General features: G+C 42.3%; 1 protein-coding gene across 1 annotated transcript in view; it reads right to left on the minus strand.

Annotated features, from left to right (window-relative positions):
* The window catches only part of SELP (selectin P), a 43,628-nt gene extending 21,604 nt beyond the window's left edge, over positions 1-22,024 (minus strand). The window contains 10 exon segments of the mRNA XM_061382557.1: positions 833-1,018; positions 2,603-2,655; positions 2,657-2,705; positions 2,708-2,779; positions 3,633-3,818; positions 4,552-4,737; positions 5,432-5,539; positions 7,106-7,492; positions 10,058-10,148; positions 21,863-22,024. Coding sequence (XP_061238541.1) covers positions 833-1,018; positions 2,603-2,655; positions 2,657-2,705; positions 2,708-2,779; positions 3,633-3,818; positions 4,552-4,737; positions 5,432-5,539; positions 7,106-7,492; positions 10,058-10,148; positions 21,863-21,865 — 1,321 coding nt within the window. The 5' untranslated portion in view covers positions 21,866-22,024.
* Positions 22,025-23,267: the final 1,243 nt, after the last annotated feature.

Genomic DNA, 23,267 nt, shown 5'->3' on the forward strand with positions numbered 1-23,267 from the left:
ACTATTATGAACAGTGCTGCTATGAACATGGATGTATACATCTCTCTTTGAGACCCTGCTTTCAAACCACTGCCTCATTTTAAAATCAGGGTATACTTTGACCCAGGAGATTCACATAAACTGCTTGGGATCTCACATAAGATGCTATTAATAGTATTTCACTTCTGGGACATAAATTCTGTGTGGAGTTCCCCCTTGTAAAAGAAAATAATCCTAGTGGCTTCCCTATTTTGTTCTTCAAGAGCAAAATATTGAGAACAGGAGCTATCTAAAGGAGATGATTTTGTAAAATCAGATCAGAGACATATGATTTACAAAGTAATGTTATTATCATTTTTACCTACATTTATGAAGCTCATGCAGTTTTAAGCTTGCATTTACACACTTTAATCCACAACCACTGGTGAGGTGGGTAGGTAAGGCAAATATTAGTACCTTTACTTTGCAGGTGACACTGAGTTTCAGGGAGACCAAGAGCTTGTTGTCAGGACAGGACAGAACTGGACTAAGTCTTGTCATTACTCTTGCCCTGTACCATGCTGTTCCTCATGTGTCATCGCTCTGTCTCAACCCCCTGTCCTTCATGCTAACTCACCACATCTGTGTCAGTCAGTGTAGCTCTCACCTTGCATTTCAGGATGCTGTAATGAACATGTCCCTAAGACTGCCTTCACACACTACTTCATCCTGAGTGCCCAGCGCAAAGGGTCTGGCACAGGATAGATTCTCAGTGAATGTTTGAGCAATAACTGAATGACAGAACTAAATGTAGATGCCGATGCCTCTAATAAGCCGAAAGGCACGGAAGCAACATTATGATGTCACAGTATACTTTGACAGACTGGGGCTGGCGCTGTCCACTCTTCCATATCAGCACATCGAACGGTGTCAGCTCCTCTCACTGTGAAACCCTCAGCACAATGAAAGCTACAGCTGGTGTTGTACTGAAATGCTCTCAAAGACGGGGAGCAATCCATGCTTCCATGGACAGGACTCTCCAGGGGCTCACAGGCAATGGCTAAATGGAAATAGTGATTGTCAGACACTGGGTGGTGGAAGGGCTCAACTCCTTTGCAGAAGAGCCCCTCAAGAGATCATGCATCTTTTTGACTCACATTGTCAGTATATTCAGAACCCCAAATTGTCCTTTTTCCAAATGGGGAATCTTCCTGGAGCACCTTCCCTTCCTCTCCCCTTTGCCTGGATTTCTCACCTGCCCTTCAAGTCTCAGCTTACACTACACTTTGCTTAAGAAACCTTCCCTGCCCATCCCAGCTCAGGGTAGAACCCCTTCCAGCATGCTCCCACAGCCCCTGTGCTTGAGCTGTTCATGCCGTATTATAACTCTGCCCCTTAGACTGCAGTCTCTTTGTGGCTGATGTCAGTCATCCAGAATTGTATCTGAGAGCCTGACAGTGTTTGGGACATTGAAGGTACTCTTTAAATATTCATTGAAAATATTTGTGAAAATTGGATCTGTACAGAGGAGATATAGCCAGACTGAACTTTTAAGGAAAAAGCGAAAACAACATAGTTTATTGTTGACACTCTAATACCCAGCCCAATAAAAGGATTCTAAATGAGCCTTGTTTCTGGAACACAGGATGTCATCCTAAACAGGCTTCGGTTGCCAAGTGAGTGTGCAGCCCAAGGTCAGTTCCTGAGCATAATTAAGCCCCAAGTGACCTCAGTTCTGAAAAAGGCTGATTTCCTCATGCTCTTCCTTGACAAAGCATTTCATCTCCAGAATATTCCTGGAGTTTTTCAGAATACAAAGACTGCACACAGTGACCTTAGACCTCTAGGTTTTACAGAATCAGGGTATTTAAGTTCCAAAAATCCTCTAGCGTTTCTCTCTCACTTTGCAGATTAAAAGTGAGGTTTATAAATTTTAAGTGACATCCCTAAGGTCTCACATGTAGACAGTAATAGAGCTGGGCTTATAATTCAGGTCTTCCAGGAATTCACTTATCCAATATTTAATTTCTTGCTATGCTATTCCCCATTTTTGCTTGATAAGATGCAGTTGGTGTGAGGTGTGAGGCAGTTGCACAGAACGCAGTTTTGTGGTATTAGATACCTGCCTCGGATTGTATCACAGCCTCTCTTTGATCCTTTGTCACAGTGTTCCTTTGATCCTTTGTCAAAGACTGCCACCAGGGACTGTGATGAGCAATCTGTCTGTGTGTCCTGATAGCCACTGTTCTGACTCTGTCTGAAGTATAGCAAGGACACTGACCCACTGCTTCTGGACACCAGTGAGGCAGGCAGGGAAAAAAGAGGCAGAAACAAAGGCTTTCTGCGAGAACTTTATACATACTATTTAATTGTATACTTTTTATATGTTTCATCCTTATTAAAGCTCCTTGAAATTCATAGTTCATTTCACAGAAGCTCCTTGCAATTCATAGCTCATTTTACAGAGGAGAAAACCATCCCTCCTGGGGGCTGAACAACCCATTTCAGGATCAGAGCCTGGAAAAGATCATACTGATATTAAAAGCCCTTGATCTTCCCCACTGTGTCAAGACTCCTTGCCTAAATAGACAGCATGAACTTATACTACCCAGTGGACTGGGGGCTATTGGTGAAAACATCCTACCCTTGAAGGCTGGCAAGGGTGGGGTTCCCCAGCCAGGGCCAAGGCAGCAGTTTGCCCCTCACTCGATGGCAAGGTTTGCATTCAAATTTGCAGCTAGAGCCACTGCAAGGGAAACAAGGGGATGGACACAGTCCAGGATTCCCTTGGTAGGGGCTTCCAGGAACTCACACTGCATAGCTGGCCAGAATCAACAAGGCCATAGAGAAAGGTACTGAGGAAGGAGAAGAACCATGCTCACAGCTGGGAGAGCAATGGTGAAACCACCTCTGGAAATCTAAGTGGAGCTAGGAATCTGTAAGGGTCAGGAGATCCTAATGACGTTTGTCCAGATTTGTAGAACCAAGCTTCGGGAGGACCTAAATCTCTTTAAAATAAAAGTTTCTTTCAAGACTCCTTTATCAAATGTCCTCTATCCCCTTTACTGCTAGAAACCTCTCCTGGTAGGTCTTCTAGCATCTACTTACAGATGGAGATGTTACCATTCCATCTTAGGTGAAATTTATGAATGAGGTCATTCTGAAATTACTTGAGGGCAGTGAGTTTTGGGGAGAGGAGGACTTCTAAATTTTGTTTACAGTCAATAGTAAAATCAGCCTCTTGTTCTTCTAGAGCCTGACACTCCTTTCCTATCCCAGATGAACCCAATCTAGCTCTGTGTGTGTGTGTGTGTGTGTGTGTGCATGTGTTAGTCGCTCAGTCATGTTGCTTGACATGACTGAATTGCTTGACTCTTTGCGATGCCATGGACTGTAGCCCGCCAGGTTCCTCTTTCCATGAAATTTTCTAGGCAAGAATACTGGAGTGGGTAGCTTCTCCCTTCTCCAGGGGATCTTCCAAACCCAGGGATCAAACCCGGGTCTCCTGCACTGCAAGTGGATTCTTTACTATCTGAGCCACCAGGGAAGCCCCCAGTCTAGCTGAATGGTAGGTAAAAGGAGAGTCAAGTTGTGATTCAGGGTGGTTTCATCTGTGCTCCCAGCAAGAACCAGATGCAGTGGACATTATACATCCCCAACCTCCTGGAACTCACCTTTACACACCGGAGTTGGGGCTGTCCACACCCCCAAGGCTGTGCAGTGCACTACTTCTGGCCCAACTAATTCGAATCCCTCTTCGCAGCTGAAGCTGCAGCTGGACTGGTGCTGGAATGCTTCCGCGGACTGGACACAGCTCATGCTTCCTTGCTCCGGAGACTTCAGAGCCGGGCACTGGACAGCTAAAAAACAACCACAGAGCAATAGCATGAGGCCTGGTGTCATGCCCAGCACCTTGGAAACCTTAGGATGCTGCAGCAGCTATGTGTGTGTGTCTGTGTGTCTGTGTGCATGCACTCAGTCATGTCCAACTCTTTGTGACCCCATGGATGCTCCTCTGTCCAAGGAATTTTCCAGGCAAGAATACTGGAGCAGGATGCCATTTCCTATGCCAAGAGACCTTCCCAACCCAGGGGTCGAAACTGTTGTGTCTTTTTCATCTTCCGCATTGGCTGGCAGGTTCTTTAACCACAGTACCACCTGGGAAGCCAGCAATAGCTGCTACATCTTCCCAAAGCATTAGGCAAGGTGCTGAACTTGGTTGGTAAAATGGTACTTTCAGTAGCTGTTCGGAAAGACCCAAACATCCTTGCTTTGTTTCCTTTTTAAAGAAGCAAGGTGAAATTCTCAAATTAATAATACCCAACCCCCGAGTCATTATCGCACTCTGTTCACTTTGCAATGAACAAAGGGAGAGGGACCTTTTTGTAATGCTTTTGCATGAGGATCAAGAATTAAACTCCCTCACTCCTCAGATGAAAATGAAAACTAGTGTTACTCTGGTTGATGGGCAGTAGTAATAAGCACAATGTCCCATTTAGTGTAGATCTTCTTGGTTTTCAAATGGAGAAAGCCTCTTGTCCCCTCTGAAATTCTAGTTGTCAATGAGAATGGAAAAGAATTGGGTGTACATACCTACACACTGTGGGGGTGAATTCGTCCAGATTCCAGAAGCCAAACACTCCAGCTCACTGGGTCCGTTCAGCGCATAGCCTTCAGCGCAGTGGAAGCTGCAGTGTGAGTTGAAAGAGAAGTTTCCAAGAGGGTGGCTGCAGTTCATGTGCACATGTTGAGGAAGATCAAACTCGCCGCACTCTCTGACTGTAAGGACAAAATATTGATTTCTTTCTTTGCACACTGAAAAAAAATGTCAGGTTTGCTAAAAGCTGAAACTATTTGTATAACCCATCTGAATCAATCTCCCTGGGCTTCTAACCTAACCTGTTCATCTTTACTCTGTTCCTTTGTATTGATTTGTTTTGTTTGTTTAGTCGCTCAGTCATGTTCGACTCTTTTGCAACCCCATGAACTATATTCTGCCAGGCTCCTCTGTTCATGGAATTTTCCAGGCAAGAATACTGGAGTGGGCTGCCATTTCCTTCCTGACCCAGGGATTGAACCCACATCTCCTGCATTGGCAGGTGGATTCTTTACCACTGAGCCACCTGGGAAGCTCTTGTATTGGTTGCATCCTGGGAAATGATCATACTTTCACTGGTGTTTATTTCCAGCAAACAAAATTAGCCTGAAAGAGTTCTCTTTGTTTTACTGCCCTTACATTTTCCCTTTTAAATTTTGAAATTTTAGGAGGACGTGTTCACTCTAAAAATAAAGTGGTTTAACCCTGAGTGTGTGATTGGCCAGTTTGAGTGGGGCAGACTGACAGATGGTAAAGAGAGGACCTAGGACTAGCCTGTACCCTCTGGAGAGGCTCCAACATGACGATTTGCTTCCTGGCATCACCTCTAGCACAAGACCATGGACCACGTTGCTATCAACAAAATAGCTGGCTCACCATATTCACACTCCGGTCCATAGAATCCAGGGTAACAGGAGCAGGTGTAGTTCCCAATGGTCTCAATGCACTCTCCTTGCTTGCTGCAGGACATGTCCTGGCAGGAGGCTGCGTGGATACAGAAGGGTCAGAATCACAGGCATTCTTAAGAGGTACAAAGAAAAGCTGGTTTCTTATTCCAAGTCTTAGCCCCACTTGAGTAACCTCGAGCTAGCCAGACAACAGAAAACCACAGCATCCCCTGGAGAGCCAGCCTGTTCCCTGTGAAGTGTGCCGTAGGAGCCTGCTGGAGCATTGCTTGGCTTCTATTTTTAAAATTTTTGACTAGAGGATAGTTGCTTTACAATGTTGTGTTGGTTTCTGCCATACAGCAGTGTGAATGAGCCATACGTATACATGTGTCCCCTCCCTCCTGAGCCTCCCTCCCATGCCCCACCACCCCACCCCATCCCACTCCTCTAGGTTGTTATAGAGCACTGGGCTGAGCTCCCTGTGTTATACAGCAACTTCCCACCAGCTATCTATTTTACATATGGTAATGTGTATGTTTCAGTGCTACTCTCTCAATTTGTGCCCCCCCACCCCCACTGTATCCACAAGTCTGCGTCTCTATTCCTGCCCTTACTGGTTCATCAGTACTGCCTGACTTCTGTTTTAGGCTGTATTTAATGTGGCCTAAAGAGGGGTTGCCATTTGGGGACACAGAGGGACAAATGGAGCTACCAGTACATGGGTAGACAGAGAAGCTCCTCTGTGTGGTACAAAATAGGCTGTGGCTCTTAACCAATCACATTCATAAAGTCGTATTATTATGGAAGCTCCTATGACAGATATCACAGCATGGAGGTTAGGAACTAGATGAGGGGTGGCAGGGGTCACACTTACATAATCACCCCCTTCTATTATGTGACCTCAAGCAAGTTCCTTCTTTGAGTCCAACCTGTCTGAAGTTAGGGCCAAAGCCTTTCCACTTTTTGCCTGTGTTAAGTCTATGCCCAGGACCACATGGCAGAGGAGTTGAATGAGATGTTTAAGACCTACTCATTATCAAAGACAAATGACCTTGTAGGGAGCTGTGTCATAGGTCTGAATATATGAGATTTAGGTGGTACAGAGCATGACTGGCCTGCCAGGCCCTCCTCCCTAAGTCTATGCCACTTGGATGACAGAATAGAGAAGGACAGAGTTTCCTTCCTGCAAGAGACTCTTTGAGGGCGTAGGCACTGCGCACCTGTGGTGGATTCGTATTAGAAACGATACTACAAAAGCAATGAGTGTCAGTGTTGATGAGGTCATAGCTGTCTCCTAGAGACAAGGCCAAATTCTCTCTCAAACTATACATTCTCTTATTCTAGGGCCCAGTGATACTGAAAAGCTATGGACATAAATTTTAGGACACCAAGACTTCCTGAGCATCTATTTTGGCCATTATAAATTATAAGGGTGGACCGAATGATACTAAAATTTCCTTCTGGCTTCAAAAGGCCAGTTTTTTCTAATCCTGATCTTATATTCTTCAAGATGCTCAATAATGCTGCTTGACTGACAGTTCACTCTTTGTTCCCATGCCCCTGACTTTGAGACTCAATGTTATTGACTCAGGGGCTATATTAATGAACCAGGGAAAGCATTTGTTTAAAAAACAGGTAGATTTTAGAGTCGAGAAGCCCCTACCTCTATAGCAGAGTGCTCGCTTTCTTTTCCAGCAGGGCTCATCATTCCACTTGCCAGGGGCTGACAGACTCTTGATGTAGATCTCCACACAGTCCTGGTTGTTCCTCTTATTGTTAGGCTCATTGTCAGCCCAGTTCTCAGCCTCCTCAGTGAGAGTCTTGTTGGTTCCCACCCAGGTCCATTTATTGTTGATCTTTCGAATACCAATCCAGTAGTAAGAGTTGTAGTAAGGTATGGTCTCGTTGAGATAAGCAATCTCGTTTTTATTCTGGATGGCCACTAAATCCGTGTAGTACTTCTGACAGAATGCCCGGGAATAATTCCATGAATATGTTTTATTGCTGTAGTGGTAGGTCCATGCTGATACTTCTTTCTGGTTTATTACCTCTAAGTAAAGGAGAGTGAGAATCAAGTTAGCATCACTAATGAGAAAGAGGTTGTGAGCGTAAGTTACTTCTATATAGTCAGACAAGTCTGACTAGAAGAGAAATACCAAAAGCATGATCCTTTTATGTCTAATCTAGTTGTTTTTAGGAAAAAGAATGGTTTCCATCTTTTAGTTAAAAGTATTGATACACTTTAAGTCAGAATAAGAAAATGTGCTCTTCTAGACTTGTGAGCACAGTGGGGGAAGGAGAGGGTGGGACAAATTGAGAGAGTAGCATTGAAACGTATTCATTTGTATGTGTAAAATAGATTGCTAGTGAAGTTTCTGTATAACACAGGGAGTTCAGCTCAGTGCTCTCTGATGATGTAGAGGGGTGGGAGTGGAGGGGTGGTAAGGAGGTTCAAGCCAGGGGAGGATATATATATATTTATAGCTGATTCAGCAGAGAAGGCAATGGCACCCCACTCCAGTACTCTTGCCTGGGAAATCCTATGGACGGAGGAGCCTGGTAGGCTGCAGTCCATGGGGTCGCTAAGAGTCGGACCCGACTGAGCGACTTCCCTTTCACTTTTCACTTTCATGCATTGGAGAAGGAAATGGCAACCCACTCCAGTGTTCTTGCCTGGAGAATCCCAGGGACAGCAGAGCCTGGTGGGCTGCTGTCTATGGGGTTGCACAGAGTTGGACCCGACTGAAGAGACTTAGCAGCAGCAGCAGCACATTGTTGAATGGCAGAAACCAATACAACATTGTAAAGCAACTATCCTCCAATTAAAAATAAATTTTAAAAAAAGAATAAGAAAGTGTCCTCTCCTAAGGATCTTTGGTATTAATATTAAAGATTTGGAATCACAAAGTACTGGCATTGAAAGGGATCTTTTTTTTTTTTTTTTAAACTTTACATAATTATATTAGTTTTGCCAAATATCAAAATGAATCCGCCACAGGTATACATGTGTTCCCCATCCTGAACCCTCCTCCCTCCTCCCTCCCCATACCATCCCTCTGGGTCATCCCAGTGCACTAGCCCCAAGCATCTTAGGGGCCTTCTAACCTTCTCCTTTTAGAAATGGAGGAGATGTTAAATACTTTGCCCAAGCCCAAATTAAAGTGAAAGTGAAGTCACTCAGTCATGTCCGACTCTTCGCGACCCCATGGACTGTAGCCTACCAGACTCTTCCATCCATGGGATTTTCCAGGCAAGAGTACTGGAGTGGGGTGCCATTTAAATGACATGTCAAATGTCTTGATGCCTGCCTCATTATCTACAGGTACTACCTCTTCATGTGGAAAATAAGATGCTTTATGATCTGGAGCCTACCTGCTAGTCCAGCCTCATCACCCACCATATTTACTTTTCTTTAGCAAAACCAGAAGTCACCCACTTCCATGCCTTTGCACATGCTCTTCTTCTCCTCTGGCTCCCCTTTTCTGCTTAGGCTTGGTAAACTCTTCCTCCACCTACTTTCCATGACTGCTCCAGGGGGGCTTGGTGTTCCTCCTTCCAGGCACCCTGTCTCTATCTGCACCTCCCTTACTGCCAGGTGTTGCAACATTGTTTGTATGACATGGGCCACACCTGCTAGATTGCGAATCCTAATGGGGGTCTCTTTTTACCTCTGGATTCTTAACACCAAGCAAAGAGCTTGGCACTAATCAGGCATTCCCTGCATACTTGTTGAGTAAAAGCACCAGGTTTGTGCCAGAGGCTCATCGTATCTCCTGGGTTGCAATCTTACACTCATCCCACCTCTCCAGGCTGTTTCCCTTTGATAAATTACTCTACTTCCTCCATCTCTGCTTACTCACTTGTTAAAATAGCACTTAAAACAGGCCTTTAAAAGGAATGTTTATGAAATCAAATGAAATAAAGAATGTGCCCTTCAAAAGTATAAAGGGCATTAGGACACAAAGTAGTGTTAACCTAGCCAGTGGGAGCTCACCCCCACCAGAAGAAGCCAGTTCCCAAGTGAAGAGGTGCAATCAGGCCTGGAAATGGCTCTTTTTCCTGTTTATGAGGCCTTGCTCCTAATCAACCCTTTCCTCAGCTACCCACATGAGAGTCGGTTCTGTTTGCCTTCCCTCATAGGCACCTCTATGGCATTGTTTCACTATAAGACTTTATTCTGATATCACCAGGGCTAGATTCTGATTTGCATTGAATTTTACCTTCAGAATCCCCTTCTTCAGTAATAAAATTAAAACTTTTATAACTGCATTGGTTTAAAGATGAACATATTAGTATTGCACATGAAAACATTTTCTTTGACCTAGAAGAAAATAATTTCTAAAGAAATTACAGCATTTTTGTGGCTCTCTAAAGGTAATGCAGGCCTGTGTCTATTGAGTCTAATGCATAAATTGGCCCTAGGTGTATTTTTGTATGTTTTCCCTGAAGCCTTTTCTACCAATATGGTGGTTTTGGGTGTATTTCCCCCCGTCCAGGAATCTGGGCTTGGACAGTTTTCCCATGCCTCACAACTGGCTACCATCCTTAACTTTGCCCATTTGGAGAAGTTACCCTCATCTCTGAGGACCAAGTGAAAGGTTAGCATAAGGTTTACCGAAGATCAGGACACTGAAGCAAAGGAGTTGGACAGTTCTGAAGACTGCTCTCTGAAATCTCCAGTTCCAGATGGCTTTTGGGCAGCTGGCCTGAAACAAGAAAACTGCCTTTTAGTGTCCATGTGCAATCAATGTGGCCAACCACTTCTACTTAGTAATCATGGTCTTGAGTGACCTGTCTGTTTCCATTAGGGGGTGGCTCAAGCCTTCTGCTCTATTTTTATTTCTCGCTACTCTGCTTAAGTCCTCCCCTAGGTGAACATTGCATCAAGGCTTAGAACAGACTTAATTTCTTCATTCATTCAACAAATATTTATTGAGTAACAACTTGGTGCCACTAGTATTTTCTTTTATGATGCATTTTGTAGCATTATGTTAAAAATGCTATCATTATTATTACGCAATAATCTCCCTTTAAAAACTGGTATGCCACACTCAAGAATAATAGGAAGTCTCACAAAACCTCCCTGATCCATGCAGTTGTCTGGCCTGCACTTTGACGCACAGAACATCAATTAGTCATGCTGCACTATGCCATCTATTCTGTATTATTGATCTATGTTTTCTTCCTTTACTATTTTAATATATGTCTATAATATTATTCAATGCTTAATGCATGTATGTAGACATATATAATTTTTATTAATAAATGAATAATAAACTATTTGCCTTGAATCTATAGCAAGGATGACTTCTCATAAGCTCCCTTATGTTGGGATTTCATCAAATCTATTAACATGTTTAAAGTGTTTTTGACTGTGTGGATCACAACAAACTGTGGAAAATTCTTAAAAAGATGTGAATACCAGACCACCTGACCTGCCTCCTGAGAAATCTGTACGCAGGTCAAGAAGTAACAGTTAGAACCAGACATGGAACAACAGACTGGTTCCAAATAGAGAAAGGGGAATGTTAATGCTGTATATTGTCACCCTGCTTATTTAACTTATATATAAAGTACATCACACAAAATGCCAGGCTGGATGAAGCACAGGCTGGAATCAAGATTGCTGGGGGAAATGTCAATAACCACACATATGCAGATGATACCACCCTTATGGCAGAAAGCAAAGAAGAACTAAAGAGTCTCTTGATGAAAGTAAAAGAAGAGAGTGAAAAAGTTGGTTTAAAACTCAACATTCAGAAAACTAAGATCATGGCCTCTGGTCCCATCACTTCATGGGAAATAGATGGGGAAACAGTGGAAACAAGTGACAGACTTTATTTTTGGGGGCTCCAAAATCACTGAAGATGGTGACTGAAGCTATGAAATTAAAAGATGCTTGCTCCTTGGAAGAAAAGCTATGACCAACCTAGACAGCATATTAAAAAGCAGAGACGTTACTTTACCAGCAAAGGTCCACCTAGTCAAAGCTATGGTTTTTCCAGTAGTCACGTATGGATGTAAGAGTTGGATCATAAAGAAAGCTGAGCACCAAAGAATTGATGCTTTTGAACTGTGATGTTCAAGAAGACTCTTGAGAGTCCCTTGGACTACAAGGAGATCCAATCAGTCCATCCTAAAGGAGATCAGTCCTGAATATTCATTGGAAGGACTGATGCTGAAGCTGAAACTCCAATACTTTGGCCACCTGATGCAAAGAACCGACTCACTGGAAAAGACTCTGATGCTGGGAAAGATTGAAGACAGGAGGAGAAGAGGACGACAGAGGATGGGATGGCTGGATGGCATCACCGATGCAATGGACATGAGTTTGAGTGAACTCCAGGAGTTGGTGATGGACAGGGAAGCCTGGCATGCTGCAGTCCATGGGGTCGCAAAGAGTCGGACATGGCTGACTGACTGAACTGAATGAACTGAACTGAAAGTGTTTTTAGACAAATAAGTTCTGGAGATGCTCACCCAGCATCCTCATGTTACACATGAGAATACTGATGGTTGGTAGAGTTGAAAGCAACACATTGAAAATGACAGAAGAAGAGCCCAACTTTGAAACAAGAACTTTTGCCACTCTGCTTTTTTACTTTTCTAAATCTCTAGGTTTTCAAACCCACCCTGCATTGCTGTTGTAGATGATGGAATATGTGACATGCCTGAGCCTAGTTTCCACATCTGTGCTCATCCAGAGCCACCCCAGCAAAACCACAAACATAAAAATCATGTATTTGTTTTCTACTGATGCCATGTTGCTCTTCCAGCCAGATCGCTACCTGAAACCCTTCCTAGATAGAAATTCTCAATTGCCACAGTTGGGCTCCAGAGATGGATGATATAGGGTCTATAGGGGTAAGTGGTGGTTGTGGTAGTAGCGTGTGTGTGTGTGTGTGTGCATGTGCACACAGTGTATATGTACTGTTGACTCCAGACAGACCAGATAGTGTGGGGCATGTAAACACAAATCAGTGCAAATCTTCCAGACAGCGGAGTTATCTTTGTATAAGAAGCCTGGCACTTTTCTATCTAGATTTTCTGAATATTGGCTTTGATAAGCAGGCATGTTTTGTGTTCTTACTAGAATGCTAATCAACTGGCCGCTGCAGGACCTATTATCAAACGTTGAGAGTATCATAATGTTATGATTTATGGTGCTGTTTCTTTGCATAGGAAGTATGGCGATAATCCCCTTGCTGCTTCGGCTGCTAAGTTGCTTCAGTTGTGTCTGACTCTGTGCGACCCCATAGATGGCAGCCCACCAGGCTCCGCCATCCCTGGGATTCTCCAGGCAAGAACACTGGAGTGGGTTGCCATTTCCTTCTCCAATGCATGAGAGTGAAAAGTGAAAGGGAAGTCGCTCAGTCGTGTCCAACTCTTAGCGACCCCATGGACTGCAGCCTACCAGGCTCCTCTGTCCAGGGGATTTTCCAGGCAAGAGTACTGGAGTGGGGTGCCATTGCCTTCTCTGGATAATCCCCTTAGTAGGAACTTAATCCCACAGAGTTCTCTGTGGATTATATTGTATCACCAGTTATTGTTATACCACTTTCAATTCAGTACCCAACGAGTGTCATGCCACGTGCTATAGCAGCAATCTTCAAACCAGAATGAGCCTGGCTTCCCAAGGAGTACATAAGCAGGGAGAATTTAATTAAATCTCTGTTCAGATTCCCAACTTTATCTTCAACATGTACACTTCCCTAAAACCAATCTGCCTACAAATGTATTTACTTCTTCTATTTACAAAAGAAATCACACCTTTTGTAACCTAACTCTTATTAATCATTAAGCCTGGTCTCTGTATGTAAAAAACATCTGGTATGCCAAACAGAAACCACCCAAAGTATTGGTGTAGATCTGACAACTTGAATGCTTCAAATGATAGTGAAACAAATCCTTTTCATGTCAAGGAGTTTTCCATTTCTCTCTTTTCATTAACTTGATTGGGACATGAAACTTGGAAGGAGTTCAAAGAATTGAGAGACATCATTATAAGAAGCTTCCATTTCCATTTACTTATTCAAATGAATAAAGGTCCTTAATGTTTAATAAAATCCTTACAAAATGAAATATAGGAATAGAATTGATGGTGAACTTGTTTGATTACATCAATAAATAATATTCACACAAGGTTACGTGGATAGGGAAAAAGCCCCTCTCCTTATATAGAGATGTGTCTTCAATACCATTTTAAATATGGAAGTTTAAGTTACTTATTAAAACTTACAGTATTGTTTATGCTATTTTTAAATTGTGTACTAAAAGTAATTGTCATGCTAACTTGATCAAAAAGGAAAACATTTAACACAGATTTATGATTTCATAAAATTGAATCTTTTACATTTCAACTTAATTATATTTTTATTTATATAAAAATATATGATATAGTTATCAATAAAATAAGCTTAAAATGTATTAGGTTAAAATTCTGTACAGGAAATGAAATAGAAATAGGTATTAAAGAAGAGACAACAAAAAAGAAAAAATATTAACTTCCCTATTATTAGGAACTAGTTTTTTTTTTTTTTTTTTAAGTGTTATCAGATCACGGTGGTATTTTATTCCATTGGATAAACTCTAGGAAATGATGTAACATTTATTGTGAAAGGCCAATTTTTAGAATTCACTGGAAATTCCATCTTTTATTTTAAAACTTATGATTAAAAATTTAGCTCTCCACTTAGAAGGGTTCAAGAGGTTATATAATTTTCCAGGATTTTGATGGGGGGCAAAGACAGAAGCAAAAATATTGCTGGTGAACAGCACAGTAATGTAGCTAATGAGATTCAATATTTGCCTTTGAATCTGCTGGCTTTCTCCCAGGTAGACCAGAGGATCGTAGTGTTTATCATCTAGGGGGTGGTCTTCCTGTGCCCTGAGAAAGTGGTTTTCTTCCTGTGGAGAGTATTTCTACAGGTTTCTCTGGCTTTGGGGCCAGCTCAAGGAAGAGTGTTGGAATAGTGAGCCAGTGAGGCTCCTACCCCCATCTGCATTTCCAAGTCCACCCACTGTCCCAGCAGAACCATTTTATGTCTTAAGTTGTTTGCGTAAACTTTTCAATATGGTTTGGTTTAGCAAAATAGGGACAGAGAGAGAGAAAGAGAGTGTGTGCTGGTTTTAAACTTTCTAAGATTTTAGAGGACTGGCAATTGCTTCTGTTAAGACACAAGACCTGAGAAAGGAAAATGCAAGTCATTGTGTGTCTCCTGCTTTAATCTGACCATCCTTTTCTGTTTTCTAAAATCACGATTATACCAAGAATCACCTCTCATTCTATAAGAGCGGCAGCAGACTGTAAAGATGACTACCAAGTCAATTAAGCATTTCTCCAGCATTCTATAGCAGGTCTGGGACTACCGTCACTGCCTACCACTGAGACTCAGTGAGTTCAGATGACCTGCAGATGCTTGCTCACTGGAATATATGTTGGCTTAGCACAGTGATTCTTTTTTTCCTCCTAAATTTAATTTTTATTTTATCTTGGAATATAGTTGATATATAATATTGTGTTAGTTTCAAGTGTACAGCAAAGTGATTCAATTATGGATATACATATATCCCTTCTTTTGCAGATTCTTTTCCCATATAGGTCATTACGGAGTACTGAGTAGAGTTCCCTGCGCTATACAATAGGTCTTTGTTGGTTATCCTTTTTATATGTATAAAGCACAGTGATTCCTATTCTCACAGAACTCATGAACTCCTTTGAAAGTCTGATAAAAGCCATAATCAGGATTCTTTTTTAAAAATTGCGCACTTAAAATTTTTCGGACAATTTCAGAAGGCTCATGGACTCCGAGAGCAAATCTCTATGTTAACTGTAAGACGGCTTCTTGACTCATTGGCAACTGACAAGCATTTGGTGTGTGGGTGTGGAAGATTAATGATGCTTAAAAGCCTTCCTTTCAGCAATAATTTTCCTCTGAAACTTCCTTGGGGTGAGGAAGCGTTCTCACATTTGTCCCTACTTTCATTGTTACCGTTAGGACAAGGCAGCACCAGATCTAGGATGGTGAAGAGTTAAGGGCTCTGTCTTGGTGTCTGTGACCAAACAAGCGCTGAAACACCAGGAAATACCTCCTGAGGAGAAGCCGTGTGCTCTGTTCATTTTTATTTTAATATTCTTTGGCAGCCTACATCAAACCGGAAGTCACTGGGAAGGAGTCTGAGACAGGGTTATTGGAATAACATCCTGTGCCTGTGTAAACCTTCATGAAAGCTGCTTTCCACTGTGCTTGTCTTTAATTTTACTTTCCAAAAAGTTAAAAGTGAGTGTGGGGTAAAGAGAGAGGCAGAGACAAAGTAGAAGGGGCAGGAAGTGTTTCTTTCCCCTCGACCTTTGCATAGAGCTTTCAGATCCCAGTAGTAATCCCATGTCTGCCAGCATGCCGGGGGGCTGACAAAGTTGGCAGGAAAGGCACCGCAGAAAGGTGATTCTGTTCTCCTGCCTATGTTGTAGACCACAGCCTTGCACTTTAGAGGCAGAACCTTCAGTGTCTCTCCCTAGACCCCCTGTCTTCTGCTTAGGTCCTGTCTGATTCTTCTCCTTCCTCTACATTTCAGTTTTATTAATTTCCTTGCCTCCTCTTTCTCCCTCCTAGTCCCACCAGTCCCACCAGTGGTGAAGTGCTGACTTCACCACTGACATCCCAGTGACCAAACCTGATGCAGTCTTTCCATCATTATCTACTTTGACCATTCTGTAGCAATAAATATTACTACTTCCTTTTGCTTAAAATGCTTCCCTGGTTCTTCTCTTGCTTCTATTCTGACATCTTGAGGGATTGATCTCAGTCTTTTCCTGAATCAACGTCAACTCTGCCTTCACTTGCAGAGACAGAGATTAACCTGGGCTCCTGCCTCCAGGACCCTCTTCTCATCAATCTTCTGCTTTCCTGAGGCCTCCTTATGGTCATCTGCATGTCAGTGGCTCTCCATCAGCATCTCCACCCCTGACTTTCCTCCTGAGCATGAAGTCTGCAATCCAAATGCAGAAGAAACCTATTTGCACTCAGCTGGAGGGAGCAGCTGGCAGAGCCATCTTAGGACAAGGGCTATGACTTACATCTGAACCCCAGCCATAGTAGAGAACAGATGCTTACTGCCTAATAAATGTGTTACAGAGGGCCTCCCTGGTGGCTCAGTGGTAAAGAATCTGCCTGCCAATTCAGGGATTGAACACAAGTTCAATCCCTGGTCTAGGAAGATCCCACATGCCACGGAGCAACTAAACCTGTGTGCTGCAACTATCGAGCCTGTGCTCTAGAGCCTGGGAACCACGACAAGGTGAGTCACCACAATGAGAACCTGTGCACTGCAGCAAAGAGTAGCCCGCTCTCCCCCATCTGCTCTCTGCAACTAGAGAAAAACCTGCACAACAACGAAGACCCAGCACAACCATAAATAAATAAATAGTATGTTACAGATGAATAAATGAACAAATAAGTGAAAAATAGCAAGGGGATGACTGAAAGTAAAATGGAAGCATGCTGAATGGAAAAATGTTGGGAAAACGTGATAATTAGAATTAAGTACAATAGGGTTACAGCAGTGATTGTATCAAATTTATAAGTGTATTGTATGGAAGGTGGGAGGGAGGTTCAAGAGAGAGGGGACATATGTACACCTATTGGCTAATTCATATTGATATATGGCAGAAATCAAACCAATATTGGAAAGAAGTCCTCCTTCAATTAAAAAAAAAAAAAAACTGGTGAGAGAGAGTATAAGAAGGCTGTACAAAAAATATGGTCTAGGCACTTTGTCTCATTCTCTTGGAGTGTGAGAGAAACAAGGGCGTGATGGCTCACGTCCCATGTGAGAGAACAGAGGAGCAGGACTCACTCACTGAACTCCATGTGGGTGGCTGTGGGGCCAGCTCAAGGAGGTGTGTTGGGACAGTGGCCAGTGGAGGAGAGGTAGAGAAATCAGGACCTACCATAGCTGGTGTGTCTCAAGAAAGCCTGGAGAACCATCAGATAGCAGCAGCTCTTAGAAGAGGAAGAGGAGATGGCAAACTCCATGTAAATTTCTGGAGTGGGTGTGTCCCTTTGAAAGACCCCCGCACCAAACAGGGCTCATATAAAGTATGCATGTTCTTATTATTAACAGTATCCCTGACCCAAGCCCCACAACCTACTTGCCCACAAAGACCTTCAAGTCCTCCATCAAGTAGGAACAGGGAAGGAAGACCAAAGATCCTTTCACATCAATCTGCCATCAAACCCCATGGACTTTACCTTCTGATGAGATACCTGGCCATTCTCCAGATTTCCATTTTACTGCTGCCGCACTAATTCAGACATTATCACTTCTTTCCCGGACCAAAGAAATCATCTTCCCCTTGATCTTTTCTTCTCAAGTTTACCCATCTCCAGTTCTTTATCTCTAATGCCATCAGAATATTCTAACACAAAATCTGATCATATTGTTTCACTACTTAAAGTCCATCAGCTGTTTCTATTCCCTGAATAATACATACCAACTTCTTAAGATGACACTTCGAGGCTCTTCAAGATGAGGCTTCTTATTTATCTAGTCTCATCTCCTGCCATTACTCAATTACCCCTCTTGTCCGCCACAATTCTACCATACATTTATAACAAGAAATCTTGTACTTTTCAGAATACACTGTATGTTCCCTATGTTCTTTTTATGCCCAGAGCACCCTCTCCCTCTGTGGGTGCCTAGCTCTAGTACAGCAGGAATTTCCTCCTTAAAGGAGCCTTCTCCATACTAACCTCTTCCTCCCCACACCAAGATAGGCATGTCCTTGTATTGCCTGTGTTCTTTCCCACTACTTATTTCAATAACTATCGATTTATTAAGTGCCTACAATGTGTCGGGTACTGTTCCAGGCAATGGCATTAAAATGATTAAAAAGATACAGTTCCTGTCCTCATGAAATGTACATTCTATGGAAGACAGACAATGAAACAAACACCAACACATATACAACAGTACTGAACAAGTAAACATAAAAATCAGAAGCTAGTGATAAGGGGTAGTTAGAGAATTAAAGCCAGGTTATGTGATAGAGTGACGGGGTAGTGATAATAGACAGGAGGGAGGTCAGGGAAGACCTCTCTAAAAAGGTGACATTTAGACTGAGAGCAGAATGACCAGAAGAAAGCAGAGAGAAACAGGAGGAAGAGCATTAAAGATAGAAGGAAATGCTAATACAAAGGCTTTAAAGTGGAAGGAAAGTTTGGCGTGTTCAAAGGACAGGAAGAAAGCAGTGCAGCTGGAATGGAATGAACAAGGGGAAGCAAAGGATGAAATGATGCTGGGGACAGATCACTCTGGGCTTTGGGAACCAAAACAAGGAGATGAAATGTTTGTTCTAAGTGCAAGTCAAGTGGGGCAGCAAGCAGATTTTAAGAGAGGGAGTGATGTAGTCTGATTGCTGCTGAAAATTGGGAAGTCCTGGGGGTTAGTTGAAAAGGAGTTGGTTCATGGCCAAATCGTGTGAGTCAGAAATACTGGTTGCAGAAGGAATCCAAGTGCCAGGGTTTTGAACAGAGAAGCATCCTGAGTAGATGATGTTTCTGTCTCTCTCTTTTTAAAAATTTGTGGTAATAATCTGTAGACTTTCAAATTCAAAATGTAATAAGTCTGTGCTCAGTCTCTGAGTCATGTTTGACTCTTTGTGACCCCATGGACTTCAGCCCACCAGGCTCCTCTGTCCCTGGGATTTCCCAGGATTTCCATGGGATTTCCCTTCTCCAGCAAGTCTACAGGTGATTTTAAACAAATTATTTCTCTTCAACATTTATTTACATGTATTTCTAGCATACTGCTAGGTACATGGCAGGGTACCAAATGAATATTTGCAAATGTTGGGTATTATAATATCTACAGAATCAGTTTGTTTTGTCTTAGAAATTTCCTATGGGAAGGAAAGAAAATTAAAGAGGGTCAATAGGAATGCAAAGGCGGTAGGAAGAAGTGAGAGTCATTGAGGAGATAGAATTATGAAACTTCTTGGTGGCAGAGTCGAGATTTTCTAGGTAGTACAGCTGATCATATAGTTTCCCTTAAGTTTCTGGGTGGTGGTGGTAATATAGCATAGCTTTTAGTGGCCCAGCCTAAAGGCAGAAAATGAAACAGTGAAACAAAGAGATCTAAAAACCAAATAACCAATAGAAATAAAGACAGGAAGGAACCCAGGACATCAAAACTAAGAATCAAAGCATATGTATATATTTAAATCAGCCTCCTGATCACCATTATATAGGGTAAAATATTAATATTAAAAATAAAGTAGCATACTTAAAAGATTTTAAGTCATCTGGACCATCACTGAACTATATCTCTAAAATACAAAAGATTCATTTTGTGTATTTGACTTTATAAAATTTCTATTTTGCTTTTCAATCAGAGAAATGAATTACTTAGAAGACAATGTAATAAATGCCATTTATGAAACACCATATGCTATCCTTTAGGGTCAGGTCTAGTGTCTTTTCCCAAGGCTGCCTGTTGAATAGTAGGTCACTTTGATTTTGGGGGGTTTGATTAATAAGTTTCCACTTACAAAATTCTGAAGCTGAACTTTCTAAGACCTAGCAGCCAGCCCAGGAGAATGTGAACCATTTAATTATATTTTGAAAAATAGCTAATGAAAGGAAGAGTAAGAACTAGAATTAACAGACCTAAAATGGTTAAAAGGCATAGACGAAAGTGAACCCAGACCTCCTCTTTAGCCCACTGATACCCTAACGCTGGCATAATTTAACTATTAGTTCCCCATTTAGAGCTCCCACATTCTGAGATCCATCTGGTTGAAAATGCACCAGCTGATAAACCTTAATATGTTTCCTCATGTCCTAGGGTTAATTGAAACCATTCTGAACTTGAAGTTGAATTTACATGCAGAGTTTGGGGTTCCCGAATCCCAAGAGACAAATGTGCTCTAGGGCAAAGGAAGAGGTCTTGTCTTTGGAATATTTAAAACAATTCCAGGGCTGGAGTTCTTAGCACTTCATTGCAGAGTCCCAGCCTAGTTCCAAGAAGCCAATGGAGAAACTTTTGAGCTTAAAACGCAGGAGGTGAAAGGGTGGGGTTCTTAGACATGGAAGTCTGGGGACCCCCTGCAGTTATCCATAAAGCTCAATGTTTATGTGGATGTCTGGCATTTCATCTGGGAAAGGATTTGCACCTTTCTTCAGAATCTCAAAGAACTCCATGATTCAGTCTGTTAACATTCCTCTAAAAGGAGGATCCCAGGGAGAATAGATGGAAGAAAGAAATAACTGTTTATTCATTTAAGTTGACCAATTCAGGAAAAATATGCAAGAGATAAAGAGATAAAAGAAATCTACATTCTTACATCACTGGAGTTCACATTCAGGACAGACTCAAACTCCTTCCTCTTCTTTTCATCATCCTCTTATCCCTATTCAACCCAACCTGGAAAATCCTCACTAAAGTGTTTGAAAATTGTTCTATCGTAAAACAAAGAAATGGGGGTAAAGTGAATATAAGCACTACTTTCTTCTGGTATTCCATAGAAAGGGGCTCAAAAACAGGGACAGTCTGCTTCCTCTCTCGCCACAGACTAAAAGATTTTAGATCCTAGGACTGTATGAGATACACCTCATAAGTCAAGGGTAAAACTGTGTGTTTGTGTCTTATTTAATGAGTTCAAGAATGCCCTTTTCCTTGGATCTTTCCTGGATTTCAGATCCTTCTCTTTCTCATAACAATGATTGCTAACTTCTACTAACCCACAACTATGTGCCAGGCTCAGACCTACTTGTTTTTCAGCTTATTTAATTCCCAAAGTGATGCTACAAAGTTAAGTACTATTATTCTGTCCATTTTACAGATGAGAAAAGTGAGGCACTAGCAGGACTGAGAGTTGTGGCAGAAACAGAAACTGTGTGGCTAGTCCACATCAGTCCCAGCAGACTCCTAGGGTACAGAGAAAGAAATGGGAGAGCTGGGATGAGAAACCATTTGACTGTAGTCTTATACCAGGGTATTTGCTCAGCCTTGCGTTCAACCCAGACAGAAGAGCAGTCCTGGAGAAGAGTTGAGGGTTAACCAGAATTTGCTCCAAGAGAGTCCCTGTAAGCGCTGCTAAGAAAGACAGTAGCTGTGGAGCAAGACGACAGAAATTCAGATCCAGACCACATCCAGTCCAACAGTGCACCTTAGGTCAAACACCTAGCCTCTCTGGAAGGCACAGCAGCTTCATTTGTAACATGGGCATAGCAACTCAAAAGGATGCTGGGAGGATCAAAGCGGGCAGCAGGTTTCGAAATTCTTACAAACTCCATGGGGCTACTCAATATAAAAATCCATAACTACTGCTATTCCACATTTTAGGAATCCTTATCTGCCTGCCTCAATCCCAAACCTCTTCCATCCAACCACTTCCCATAGCAAAAAGAAATGAACTTACCATCTCTCTTGTGACACGGCTGGCTTTCTGCTGTCTGTCCGGCCCAGACTTCTTATAATCTCGCAGCCACCCCTCAGCTGTCAGGCTGTTTAGAAAAGCACTTCCTATTCACTTTCCTGAAAGTCACCACAGCCCTTCCCACGAAGTTAGAATGTTGATAATATGGGAGCAATGTTGGCAACTTAGAAATAACAGTCACTGAGGAAGGGGGAGGGAGGTGGGGTACAGACTTCCCTGGGAGGTGGTCTGAAGACAGACAGGGGCAAGTGTGAATCACTCCTGGACATTCCAGGGTGGGTAGTGCAGGAATCATACCCACGTTCCCCAGTGGTCAAGTTTCCTTGATATGATCTATGATAAGTTACTCCAATTTAAGGCCATATATCGGAAAACACACTTGGTCTTAATCATTAATGTAAATTTTCCAGTTACTGTAAAATCTCAGTGAATGTTTTCTATTCCAGCAGCTTTCTGAGCAAAAATAGTTACAAAAAAAAATTAGGTGGGAAAGGGAAAGCCACTGAGGGTTTTCTGGCATCTGGAGGGATTGTTAGAGTTTTGGAGTGAGATATAAAACAGACATGGGTAATTATTAGAAGGGAACTTCTGCTTCTTAAATTAGAAAAAAAAATGTGAAAATGGTTAGTGTTGGGAAAGTAAAAGTCTGTGTAGCACAGTGGTTAAGACTTGGGCTCTTTGAGTCAACTACCTGAGACCCCTCTTGGCTCCATGTGTGGCTGTCCTCCAGGCAAAAATGCTTAAACTCTCTATGCCTCTTTTTTTTTTTTTTTTAACTGTGAAATAGAATGGTAATAGAACTTACCTTACAGAGTTATTATGTGATTAAATGAGTTGATATGTGGAATGCTTGAAACAATAACTAGCCCACAGTTGGCACTCAATGAATATAGGCTATTATTACTTTTCAGATATGCCATCAGACAGCAAAACCAAGTATCAAGTGTTTAGTGTCAAGTCAGAAAACCATAACTCCAGTTTATCCCTTCGGAATTCAGTTGTGCAGTAGTGGGTGTTATTTTTGATTCACTACATGATTATTACAGCTTGTAAGTAGGCATCTCATAGACTGATTGAAAGTGGAATAAAATGGAAAAATCTGGAAGTCCAAAGATAAAGATGATTTAAGGACCTTGGAGCTGCATTTGAACTTAGGAGTTTGGAATGAAGAGGAAAGGATTAACACATGGTAGAAATAGAAAGCCTAGTAAAGGAGGCAGTGATGGAGGGATGGAAGCAGGGGAACAAGGGATGTTGAGAGATAGGAAAGCACAGGGATCTTTGAGCAGCGTGATGCAAGGGTTCAGAGCCAGACTGCCTGGCTCCATCACCGACAATCTGTGTGACCTGTGGAGGTATTTTCCTCCTGTGACTCAGTTCCCTCAAC

This window comes from Bos javanicus, chromosome 16, assembly GCF_032452875.1.
Source record: "Bos javanicus breed banteng chromosome 16, ARS-OSU_banteng_1.0, whole genome shotgun sequence".
NCBI lineage: Eukaryota > Metazoa > Chordata > Mammalia > Artiodactyla > Bovidae > Bos > Bos javanicus.